This window comes from Eucyclogobius newberryi, unplaced genomic scaffold (assembly GCF_026437365.1).
Source record: "Eucyclogobius newberryi isolate DKJ021-1_F unplaced genomic scaffold, fEucNew1.0.hap1 SCAF_16, whole genome shotgun sequence".
NCBI classification, from domain to species: Eukaryota; Metazoa; Chordata; class Actinopteri; order Gobiiformes; family Gobiidae; genus Eucyclogobius; species Eucyclogobius newberryi.
In genome coordinates, this window is record NW_027315790.1 from 25549027 (window position 1) to 25562083 (window position 13057).

Consider the following 13057-nt stretch of genomic DNA (forward strand, 5'->3'; position numbering starts at 1 on the left):
CCATTATATTTACAAAATATACTTGGTTTCAACTTACTTGGACCTAGAACTCTAGTGACAATAACTTTAGTGAGTGTCTACTAAGTATGTCGACAGATACGTTTCAATATACAATCTATTGCCAATGTTTGCCAATATCGAGTTTTTTCTCTTTTTTTGTATTTTTGTAGATAAACCGATATGTGTCCAAAAAACAGCATATATGACAATATTATTGTTTTCCAAATAATTTAGCTTGAAATAGAACTATTATATCTTCTTTGGCATAATTGATATGTACTCCACACAAGACAAATATTATGTACTCAAGTCCTTCAATTCTTTAAAATAGTAAAAAATTTGCTGCTTTTTCAATGCAATTGCCAATTTCATTCACAAATACATCTTTTGAATGGTGAAATGTCCTCCAAATAGCATCTACCGTTGCCATAGCAATTAAGACAAACTATTATATCTTTTAAATGGGCAAAAGTCCTCCAGATATCACCTATATGCAAAACCATGCTATACAGTATGTTAGCCCATAGACTAAAACAGTTTGACATAAAAACAAATCTATTACTTAAAATAAAAATAATGTGTGTGTTTTAGGTGACCGTGGGAGACGAGCCTTGTCATGTGATCAACAGCTCAAACACAGACCTCTTCTGCCGGCTCGGAGCAGACAGTGAACTCCCCATCGGCATCGCCCATCCGCTCGCCCTGCGGGTCGACAACCTGGGCAGCGCCATCGTCACGGTGAAGGAGGAGATGCAGCGCCGCTTTGTCCTCCTCCCCGTCGTCGACAAGGTCTGGCCTCACGTCGGCAGCACCAACGGCTTCACTCGCCTCGCGCTTCACGGTTCGGGCTTCTCAGACGGGGCCGTTACCGCAGCCGGTAGAAGCTGTAATGTCGTGTCTGTGAATTACACCCACATCACCTGCGATACTTCAGAATCACAGGTCAACTCTGGGGAAGTCGTTTACCAAGACGGACAAATTCGCAGTACTTGTACTTCAAATTGCTCTTTTGAATATTCCACTGCCATCACTCCTTCTGTCAGTAAGCTTTCGACTTACACCGTAAGCGGACCGAGCAATGTTGAGATTTTAGGCGTTGGATTTGGTGACAAAACTGAAGACGTCTATGTTACCGTTGGTGCTGAGGAGGCAAAAGTCCTTGCTGTGGAGGATGACAACATCACAATAGCAGTGGGCGCATTGCCGGCTGCAGCACATAGAGTAAAAGTGATCATAAGAAGCAAAGGTCTCGCACATCGCCAGTTCTCATTGACGAGTGAAGCGAAGGCGTCCCTGTCTCCAGAGGTGGGCAGTTTAGAAGGAGGAACCCCGCTGGTCTTCACGGGAAATGGTTTTGCGGCGGGCAATACCAACGTGACTATCGGCAGTAAACCGTGCGTCATTCAAAGCACGATACCGAGTGAAGTGCGCTGTCTGTCGCCCCCGAACGACGAGAGCGCCGCGCAGGTCGAGATCTTGGTGTTTTCTATGACGTATCCAGTGCTGACGTTCAACTATTCTTCAACCTACACTCCAGTCGTCAGCTCTGTCAGCCCCGACACCGGTAAATGAACATGATTGTTTTGAATATACAGCTACACCCACTGTCAAAAAAGAGAGTATTCATGTCATTAAATTAATGGTTCATTATTTAATGCATATCTCTAGAATCAAATTAAAGTACAAATTGGCAGAGAATTGTCCTTTTAAAATTGGAAAAACAAATAGTAAATTTAAGTGAATAGTAGAAAAAGCTTCAGTTGTAGTCATCTGGACTCAGTTAGAAAAAAATAGACGTTTCGACTCTCATCCAAGAGTCATTGTCAATAACAGAATTTAGGTCGGGAACTCCGATATTTATACTCTTCTGTGGTAAGTCCAGCCCATTGGGCGGAGCCTTCCTGAAGTAGAAAGAGTTGTTTATTTCAACAGAAACTCCCCCCTTGTATCTACCGAGCTAGCCTATTCAGAATTTTAATGGGCTATTAGAATCCTCTTTGTCTTTGTGAGACCCTGGCTCTAAGTGAAGCATATAAATAGTTTATATATATCTTAAAACAAAACACACCAACAGCTAGTAAAAATAAATTAAATTCAATTATGCAGTGAAAGTACTTAAAGGTTGGCTGGGTGTTTTGAAATGATTTTGAACAATTTAATGTGATGAACAAGAAATCCATTCAAAATGTGTAATAATTTCATGAGTGTGGAAAAAAACTAAAATTACTCTTCTTAAATATGCCAATGTGAATAGTTGTTATCAAATCATGACAATTAAGGGTAGAATTTGTTGCTACTGGTTTCTTCATATTCAACCCAAACTTATTAAAATGAGAGGCTTTTTTGTACAGTCTTATTGTCATTCAAATACAATGTACAATGTGTGATTCTCATGTGTTTGGTTCCTGTTTGTTCCTCAGGCCCGAGTGGCACTCTCATCACGTTGACTGGTTCAGGCTTTGGCTCAGACCAGCAGCTCGTGTCCGTCAGTCTAAACCACGTTCCCTGCTCCGTCTCCTCTGTCACCGAGACTCAGGTCCAGTGCACTGTCGGGAACAACCCCGGAGGGCCGCATCCCATCATGCTTCAGCACCAGGGCAAAGGTCACGCCCGATCCGCCGTCACCTTCAACTACGAACTGACTCTGAGTAGTGTCCAGCCCAGCGAAGGTAAGTAAAGAAGCTCATTTCCTCCTAAGTAGAATTAAACTTTTAATAACATGTACGCTAAAGGCAAATTATTTTTACTAATGTTTTTTCTAGATTCAATTAGAAAGTAAAATACAAGTAAAATACATAAAAGACGACAAAGTAAAAACGTTTCGTTTCTACACCTTTTTACTAATTTCTATCAAAATGGCTCTCAGAATTTTGTAGTCAAGCTTTTCAGTGGTCATTTAAACATTTTAAATGTTGTTTTCAGGTAGTTTTGGTGGTGGTGCCCTGCTCTCCATTCAGGGTTCAGGATTTGACCCAGAAAGCGCTGAGGTCCAGATCTGTGGCCACGACTGTAAAGTGGACAGAGAATCTTCAACTTCCTCCAAACTGTCCTGTTACTCTCCGCACAATAATGGTGAACAAACTTACTCTTTTAGATTTGGATAATTATGCTATGTATGTAATGGTTATACTTTTAAACGTGAAACTCAATGTTGCTAAGTGATAAGGGATTCTAAATGTTTCATTGAATGATTGTTTGTTACTGGGATAAACTTTTACAGTAATAGTACATTTAAGTCTAAGGTGCTACTCAAGATGCCCAAGGTCAGCATAGGGCAATATCAATTACAATCCAATGTAGCAAAAGAATACTATTTGAAAATGTGCAGAAATAGAGATCCAGTCAAACCTTTTAAACGTGTGTCTGGTCAATATGACGGCGTGGCATATGTTTTTCAAAATAGGTGAGTTTAGAGCTGGAAATAACTTATTTAACATTTTGGAATTAATTAATAACGTATAAGTCAAATATGGTAGAACATGTTTAAAGGTAGTTTTCTGGACACTGTTTTCGAAATCAAAACGGCTGTAAATTGAAACGTCTTCTGTTTGTTTGAGAGATGACATTTACAGGTTTGCGACAGTTAAGAACAGCTTCAGTTGTAGTCATCTGGACTCAAACTGAGTCCAGATGACTACAACTGAAGCTTTTTCTACCATGGAACACGCCTGGACGAATGAGGGATTACACCGACAGTTAAGAATAGCCTTTAATCTGCACATCAGGATGGAAAAGTCTGTATTTGAGGAATGCTGTTTTGCCGTTAGCTCAATTGACCGGAATGTGTGTCGAAACAGTATCTTGACATTTATGGCGTGTTACTATGTCTCGTAGCCACTGGGTCCGAGATCCGCTGCGTGGTGTCCGTCTCAAACCCAACTAAAACCCTCACCCTCGCCGACGGTTACACGTACAAGTCCGCGCTGACCCCTGCGATCGCCGATGTCTCGCCCCGACGCGGGGGGACGGCCGGGGGCGTCCTGCTCACCATCATTGGCTCCGGTTTCAGGTGCAGTGAAGACACAATGAGACAACCACGCCCTGTTTATGGGACACTGGACGTGAATTAAGCGCTCGGTTTCCAAGACACAATCCCTTTTGTCAACAGCGATTTATGACCTCAGACACACTTTGATCTGTGTTGATAAAATGTATGGCATTTCATTCTTATTGTGTGGATGGAAGTGTACTTTATTATACATCAAGATTAGATTAGATTAGATTCAAATGGCTAACTATACAATTACGTATAAAAATATATATATGTTGCTTTTTGTCTGAATAAGTCATGTCAGTTATTGTCTGTTTTAATTGAATAGACATTTACCAATATACCAAGATTATTTTTATCATTATTGTAAATTAATTTACCATAATAAATTTCCATCCACACAGAATGATTAAAAGTATAATACAAATTTATATTTAAAAAAAAGTGTGAAATACAAGCAATGTTGCACTTTATGTTAATACATTTAAGACTGAAAGTTTTTTCTAATACAAATACAATCGGTACAAAATGGCTTTACATGAGGGTGTTTGAGCTCAGACTGTTGCTTTTCCTCTGTCTATTCAAACAACTTTTTCTCCTGTATTTTCTGTACAGTACAAATATGAATGAAGTCAATGTGACCATCGCCAGAGTTGTGTGTAACGTCCAGTCCACAAACACCACACACATTCTCTGTGTCACCAACGCACAGCCACAGTCCCAGAAAACCAAGGTCCACGTCAACGTCAAAGACCAGGGAATGGCCCCATTGGTAAGATCTGCAAAACTTATTATTCTGTTAATCTCACAATATTCCTGAGAAATTGCACAATATCATAAGTTATCACATAATCTAGAGCAGATAGTTTTCTAGCAAAAAGCATAAAACTTTATAGTCTTTGATTATTTTCTTACTTTGTACTCAAATCATTGTTTTCACTTTGATAGGGAAACAAATGCTGTAATTGTTTACTTTCTTAATATCAGTTATGTTATGGTAAAGCCATTGTTTTATTTATCCTATATTATAATATGAGTTTGTTTTATTTTTATCTAAAGTGTTTTGTGAATTGTTAATGCTAGTAAATAGCTCTATTTATTTCTTTATTTTACAAAAAAAATAGTATTAATGAGCATTTTCACAATCAGTATTTGTGATTTCAGTATAAATATATGTATTAAATTATTATAATATTGTCCTCTTCTTTTTCTGCAGGATAACGCAGACTTCTTCTATATCGACGTGTGGTCGTCCAGGTTCACCTGGGGCGGTTTGCCTCCTCCAGAGAAAGGCACTTTCGCAGTCATCTCGAAAAACCAGATGATCTTGCTGGACATCAGCACTCCGGTGCTGAAGATGCTGCTTATTCAAGGTGAAACAAAGACACTATTCTCTTTTACATCTATCAGTTATATCTATTGATGTTTATCAAATTAATATCTCCTTTATTACAGAGACATCTACAGTACATTTGTGGCTTATGTTAAACCATTATATGTTTTATTGTCTTCAGGAGGGACTCTGGTGTTTGATGAAGCGGACATTGAGCTTCAGGCTGAGAACATCTTGATCACAGAGGGAGGGGCGCTTCAGATCGGGACGGAGGAGCAGCCGTTTCAGCACAAAGCCACCATCACTCTCCATGGAAACTTGCGCTCCCCCGAAATCCCAGTGTACGGAGCCAAGACCTTGGGGGTCCGAGAGGGAACACTCGACATGCATGGTAAAAAAAACCACTTTAATAGAATAACATTGTCAGGAAGATTAAAGGAAGTAAATTAACACATTGAGTTCAATTCAGGACCAATCTCAAGTTCAGGTTTCTAGATAATAAATCAATAAAATGTATCAGGAAGATTTTGTTGCAGGAATGCAGTTTGACACAGATGCGTTACACCCTGAATTTGTATTGTGCGTGTCCGTGTTTGTTTGTGGTGCAACAGTGGAGCTGATGTCCTTTGGGCTGGGAGTGGGTCATAATCACTGCACATCAGCTCCTCCACCTCGAGGCACTGTATTCACCACAACCTGTTTGTCCAGGTATCCCTATTCCTGTCCCCTGGACCCGTTTGGCCGAGACCGTCAACAATGGCTCCAGTACACTGAAGCTGATGGACGCAGTGACCTGGAAAAAGGATGACGAAATCGTCATCGCTTCCACTGGACATCGGTACAACTTAGAAATGTCATGTTAAGACGTATATAATAATACAATGTTATTCACTGGTACAACTTACAGTAAACTGAATATATTTGTATATTATAGTATAGTATAGTAGCTGCATACACCATTGTTTTTAGCTTCATACCATCTGTTTCCCTTTTCAATGCATCATCAGATGCAGATGCAGATGCAGTTTTTTAAATGATATTGTCAAAGATTCATAACTTTGGCTGAAACTGCCTTAAGGACAATGTCAGGATTATATCAGACCTTAATCTTAATCTTAAACTTAATCCTGTAAAGTAACTGAATCCTGAAAGATGTATCCTGTGTAATGAGAACTAAAACTGCATTAAGCTCAGGCCTTGAGGGGGAAAATGGGGAAACACATTACATCCACAAATGTCAATATATCTTTTAACAAAGCAAAAAACAAAAATAACAAAAGCATTTACTATTGAGAAATATTTCTGTTCATGGGTGTCGTACTGTCGTAAAGGCTACTCAGTGAATCCATATTTTAATTTCAATTTATTTTTGTAATGCCCGAAATCACAACAGTAGTTGCCTCAAGGGGCAACAGTGATAAACAGATTAAACAATGTTCAAAATGTTAAGGGTCAAGTACAGTCTAAAAACATACATTGTCAAAACAGTTTATGAACCTATGCCTCAGAACTGTGTGTTATCCCCAATCAATCACATTTCAGACACAGCCAGAAAGAGAACGAGGTGCGGACTATTGCCTCGGTGTCTCAGGACGGTAAGACCCTGACTCTGACCGAGCCCCTGGACTACAGTCATCTCGGGGTCCAGGTCACGCTGCCCGACGGGACCACATTTGAGGGCCGCGCAGAGGTGGGACTGCTCACCCGAAACATCCGAGTCCGAGGGTCCACACAGATGGAGTGGGCAGACAAGATCGAAGCATGTCCTGAGGGTTTCAACACAGGTACAAGCTATAATCTATTTCTATCTTTATTTAGTTTGTATTCATTTATTTACCAATTTTATTTTTTGTTGTTGCTTTTAACCATGTTTTATCATCACCAAACACACTTTTAATTTGCCCAAAATTAAGTACTGATTTATATTTACTCTCCAAAGCTGAAAATACTAGCAGATGCTGTCCTAGCGCCCTCTGCCTGCTGGCATTTTTTAAATTAGAGCTATTACATTAATAATCATAACTAAAAAGTATTGTAATCAAAAATACAACAGATTAACTTCTCTTAACTCACTTAAAACCTGGAGTGAAGTCACTTAATCTACATTGGCTTTAGAAACAAGTGTATCCATTAAAATTTAATAAGTATACTTTGAAGTTTATTTTTGGACAAGAATTTTTGGGAAATAATTACAATAATTATAACCATAATCAAGCAGGTCTAGTGGAAAAACTAAGGAGTTTGAATAGGAAACACAATACAGACAAACAAAAATCCGTCATTAGATTTGTCCAAAAGGACTGAAGTGCAAATGTTTGAACTTTTACCTTTTCTGTTTTTATAGGTGAATTTTCCACACAAACCTGTTTCCAAGGCCGTTTTGGAGAAGAAACTGGCAGTGATCAGTTTGGTGGTTGCATAATGTTCCACGCTGCTGAACCTAATAAGAATCTGGCAATAGGCAGATTTGAAAATGTTGAGGTAAGTATTTTTTATTTCATATTTCATATCCTCTGAAATGATTTAAACTACTTCTTGAATAGTATCATTAGTAGCAGTAATTGTTTATTTAAATCTGTGGTTGTATTCATCAAATCTGATTCCAAAGTTGTATCGTATAGTTCCAAGAGACAATTAGAGCAATCATATTTTCCACAAGTTTTAATCAACCAACCAATGTACTATTTGTAAACCTTCAAACACTGAATTATATTATTTAGCCGAGCTAAATGCACTGAACGTCATGTTAAGTCTGTCAACACCATTACAGAACATTTTCAAAATAAGACAATACAAACACAGAGGAACAGAGATGTTTATACAAAACAAATTTAGAACAAATACTATGACATTTTGAATATCTCTGGAACAGTTGCACAGATTAACTTAAATCACGTCCCACTCACTTTAAAAAATAAGTTTAAATGTATAACTCTCAGACGATTCATGAATTCTAAGTCTTAGTTTGTGACAATTGAGCACTTCCCTTTTGCTTTTTGTGAATTACGAATGGTTTCACCGTTATTAGTATAAAGGGTATATAACTGTGACCAGAATAAACATAAGGTAGCATCTGCTGTTTGGGCTCCTGCTAGTTTAAAAATTATATGATCTAAACTTAAATTTGGAGGCCGTTTCCTGTCACATGTTGAGGATTTGTTTATCAAGGACACAACATCAAGTAAATGAAATAAACAAATTCTTCTGTATTTGTAAACTGTGTTGGGATAGAGTACTGAAGTTGAACCGCTTGTTCTGCATTTATTTAATCACTAATAGAGAAGGAAAAATCACACACACGAGCAATATTTTCTTTTTATCTCACAAATACTATGCAGTTGGGAGCCTAAATTACATGATACCCCCATGTAGTATTTGATTTTAGAACACCATCAAATGAAAGAATACCTGAAAGTTTCTCTTAAAGGTGCCATAACATGCTTTTTTTCACGTTTCGTAGTCTATCCTAAGTGTATAATTGATAATAATAAGGGTTGTGCAACACCCATAACATAATAGTTAAGAAATATCACCCAGACCTTGGACCCCCTCACCAACCCGGAAATGCAGACGGCTTGGTTTGATATTCGCCCCCACCCTTGCGAAGAGCGATCTGGCTCCCCCGCCCAACCCGTGACGTAGTCTCAGAGCGCGTGTGTGCCCCGCCCACCCGTGACGTAGTCTCAGAGCGCGTTTGTGCCCCACCCACCCGTGACGTAGCCCCACAGCTGTCTGCTCCGCGCTGCGCCGCTCCTGCCGTGCGAGTGAGTGAGAAACGATAGAACTTCAGATCAACACTACTTTGAGCCTAACGTACGCAGAACAGATATATCTATAGATCTATATATATATATATATATATATATATATATATATATATATATATATATAAGTCTTATGTCTTATACACGCTCTTATTTCCTTGTTTTTCGGTATCGGATAGAACTTCTCTCCGTTTATTTTCCCGGTTGCTGCATCAAGTGCCACATAAACCTTCACCATTGTGATAATAGTAAAGAGTGCGAGATCATTAATGAAGTTTTGGGCCTCTTTGAGCCGTGTTTCGTCGTAAATCGAAGCAGAAAAACTCCGGGGCTTGTATTGGGAGACAAAGCCTGCAGCAGCGCGGAGCCGGGGGGAAGGGGGAAGGAGGCGGCAGGCAGGAGGCGGGAGGGGGGTGAAGAGGTGGGAGGGGGGATGATGACGCGTGCCTGTGATTATGACGCGGTCCTGTGAACACCCCTGTCAGTTTGGAGATTAGAGGAAAGGAGATAGTCTGTAATATAGCTAAACACTGCGGGAATCAATCAAAAAAACACTCTGGGTACATATATGAAGCACAAAAAGCAATGTAAGAAGGTTAAAATCTCTGAAAAGTCGATTTTGCATGTTATGGGACCTTTAATTATATTCTGAATGCATAGTTCCGGTGGATTTTTCCCAACAATGAAATAAATCAAAATAACAATTATCAGACACATTAGTATGAAATTCACACGTATACCACACTAATCTAGAAAATAATAAATCTGATTCTGATTCTCTGATTAGTCTAGAATGTAGACGTTTATTGGTTCTTCCTAGATTTAGCTTTACTCTAATTATATATTTTAATTTCCCCCAAAGATCTACAACGCCGGCCAGGCCTTCAGACTTGGCCGTTACCCCATCCACTGGCATTTGATGGGAAACATCGATTACAAGTCCTACGTGAGGGGCTGCTCGATTCACCACACGTTCAACCGAGCCGTGACCATCCACAACACTCACCGTTTACTGGTGGAGCACAACGTCGTCTACAACGTCATGGGAGGTGCCCTTTTCATCGAAGACGGCATCGAAACCGAGAATATCTTGCAGTACAATTTAGCCGTGTTTGTCAAACAGAGCACTAGCCTCTTGAACGACGACGTCACTCCCGCCGCTTATTGGGTCACCAATCCAAACAACATCATTCGCCACAACACAGCGGCCGGAGGTACTCATTTTGGTTTCTGGTACCGAATGCACACGCACCCAGACGGCCCGTCCTACGACCCGAATATCTGTCAAAAGAAAGTTCCTCTTGGCGTGTTTGAGAACAACACGGTCCACTCTCAAGGCTGGTTTGGCTTGTGGATCTTCCAAGACTACTTCCCGATGAAGAATGGAAATTGCAATTCGAGGAGTCCAGAACCAGCAATCTTCAAATCGCTCACCACTTGGAACTGCGAGAAGGGCGCCGAGTGGGTCAACGTTGGCGCTGTGCATTTCGACGGTTTTGTCATGGTCAACAACGAGAAAGCGGGAACCGAGAGCAAGCGCATCCTGCCAAACTCTGTGAACTCTTTCAGCCCAGAAGGCGGCGCTGTGGTGTCAAACAGTAAAATTGTGGGACATGTGGACGAACTGGGCCTGGGACCAGAATACTGCACGGGCAGAGGAATCATCGCGCCTCTGGACGACGGACTCAGCGTCATCAATACCAAATTCATGAACTTTGATCGTGATTCGTGTGCAGCGTTTGGAGTGGCCAGAATAGACGGGACCTGCCTGGACAATTGCGGAGGCTGGGCTGTGCGGTGTTCAGGCATAACGTACTTCAATACCCCAAATAAAGCTGGATTCAGGTGGGAGCATGAAGTGCAGCTGGTGGACATGGATGGAAGTCTCACAGGTAAAGCTGCAAAACATTGGGAAATATATAATTAATACTTCAAGGTGCACTTTGTAACTTTATTGGAGTGTCCACCACCTGCTGATGGTATTGTTTTGCCTTGAATGTTCCACAGTATTTCATTAAACAAGCATGCTACACGACCAAGCCAAGTTACAGGTCAGATCTGCGGACTTTGCTCACAAGAAGAATGCATGTTTTTCAATGCATTTTTGAGCAATAAAGACAGTTTGAAAATGCTAGCAAGGATATATTTATAGCCATGCTGTGGAATATTCCTGGCAAAGCAATAACATCTCCATGGAGACAAGGATATAGCAGACCTCCCACCAGAAAAGTCTTAGAGTGTACCTTTAGTAATCACTTCCATATCCTTATTACGCCTGGAAGTGAGGCATTGGTTTATATAAAATGTAAGAAGAAAAAAATAACTAATAATAATACAAAAGTCATTATTGCAGCTGCGATTTTGTGTGGGGAAGTTAGAAAACTATGGATTTGAAAGATTTGAGATTTCATAAAAGACATATTCACATAAAAAAAAAAAAAATCAAATAACTTATCTTGCATCCTTTTATCTTTATTATGTCTTTCAGGAAATAGAAATTACAAAGTGGTACCAACCAGCGGCCTCCTGGACCCCGCCCACTGCACTCAGAGCAAAGAGTGGAGCGCTGCATTCAACGGATCCGTTTGCGACGACACTGTGAACTTCCATCGTCTGGCATTTAACAACCCATCGCCCACTTCTCTGGCAGGACACGACGTGCTCATGGCCAACAAACATGGTATGCACGTAATCCAACCAAAGAACATCATACACAAACTAAAGAACAGAAAATGATGCATTAAAATCACAATAGAAACAGGTAAAAAAACAGAAATGATCATTACATAGGACTGCGGCGCTTAGAAATGTATGTTTCAATAGGATACTTGTGATATTGAACCAAATTTAGAAAAGATTGCAAGGTTAATAAGCAAATTGTAAAGTACAGAGGTTAACAATGTTTGTAGAGTAACAATAAAACGTTTAATTATCTTTTGGATTTAAGTTTGATCAAATTATACAGGATTTTGACAACATTAAATATTTTAAACCTGATTTATTTTGATATTGTTACTATCAAATCACCACATTAAATTAACCATCCCCCCAGTTATGTCCAAATTATAAAACTCATATACAAAGTATTTTTATTTATTTTTTGACCTTCACACACCTCTGATCTGCATCTTTCCTCAGAGTGACATGATGATGCTCGCAGTAATTTTGCAGCAGATTTACGCAGGTCTTGGTGTAATTTCCGTGTCTGCTGCATTTGTAGGAAAACGGCGCCATCTGACTTCTCCCAAATGCACGAAAAGTTACGCTGCTCCCAACGTTTGTGTTTACTGTCCTTGTTCTGCCCGAAGTACCATTCAGCTACAAATGCTCTTTACTCCGAGCTTATTGTCGCAGACTGAGGTTAGCTTTTTTGGCTGCAAAACTTTAAACTTTTCTGAAAACCAAGACAGATAGTGAGTGTTTGACAGTGACAAGGTGACAAGATGCAGGGACAACAATATTCAACTGAAGTTCTTGTCAAATAGTCGTTCAATATTTCCAAACGTGTCCCACAGGCAGCAGCGTGGTCCCCTATATGAAGAAAAGAATGACCCACAAACTGGGCTGGATGGCCTTGTTACCTTCAAAGGACACTTTTATGTGGAGCTTCATCGATGGAGAACAAATCACAAACATCTCCTACAGCTCCACCTACTACGGATTCCAGGTGCGCAAAAATATCAAGTCTACACTACACTTGTCACATATAGTCAACTAGAACGAATATGTAAAAAAGATAATATTTTTTGACACATTAGATTTTGTTCAGTCAGTCTGTTTTTCATTTACAAAATAATCTTTGAAATATTGAAAGTAATAATAGCAAAAATAGACATATTCGAGATAAATATATTTAAGATAAAATAATTGCATTGAATTTGCCACGGATATTTATAGTATATTCCTCAAAATATTTGAAAATGTATACAATAAGTATAGTATTTGGGTTAATAATTATTAATATTATAT

General features: G+C 39.5%; 1 protein-coding gene across 1 annotated transcript in view; it reads left to right on the forward strand.

Annotated features, from left to right (window-relative positions):
* Positions 1 to 13057, forward strand: part of LOC140362075 (fibrocystin-L-like) — a 67193-nt gene that overhangs the window by 38138 nt on the left and 15998 nt on the right. Inside the window, exons 38-50 of the mRNA XM_072448104.1 lie at positions 592 to 1564; positions 2421 to 2669; positions 2923 to 3072; positions 3835 to 4009; positions 4607 to 4763; positions 5208 to 5364; positions 5506 to 5715; positions 6033 to 6162; positions 6867 to 7108; positions 7669 to 7805; positions 9951 to 10980; positions 11577 to 11768; positions 12604 to 12755. Coding sequence (XP_072304205.1) covers positions 592 to 1564; positions 2421 to 2669; positions 2923 to 3072; positions 3835 to 4009; positions 4607 to 4763; positions 5208 to 5364; positions 5506 to 5715; positions 6033 to 6162; positions 6867 to 7108; positions 7669 to 7805; positions 9951 to 10980; positions 11577 to 11768; positions 12604 to 12755 — 3954 coding nt within the window. The remainder of the gene's footprint in view (positions 1 to 591; positions 1565 to 2420; positions 2670 to 2922; positions 3073 to 3834; positions 4010 to 4606; positions 4764 to 5207; positions 5365 to 5505; positions 5716 to 6032; positions 6163 to 6866; positions 7109 to 7668; positions 7806 to 9950; positions 10981 to 11576; positions 11769 to 12603; positions 12756 to 13057) is intronic.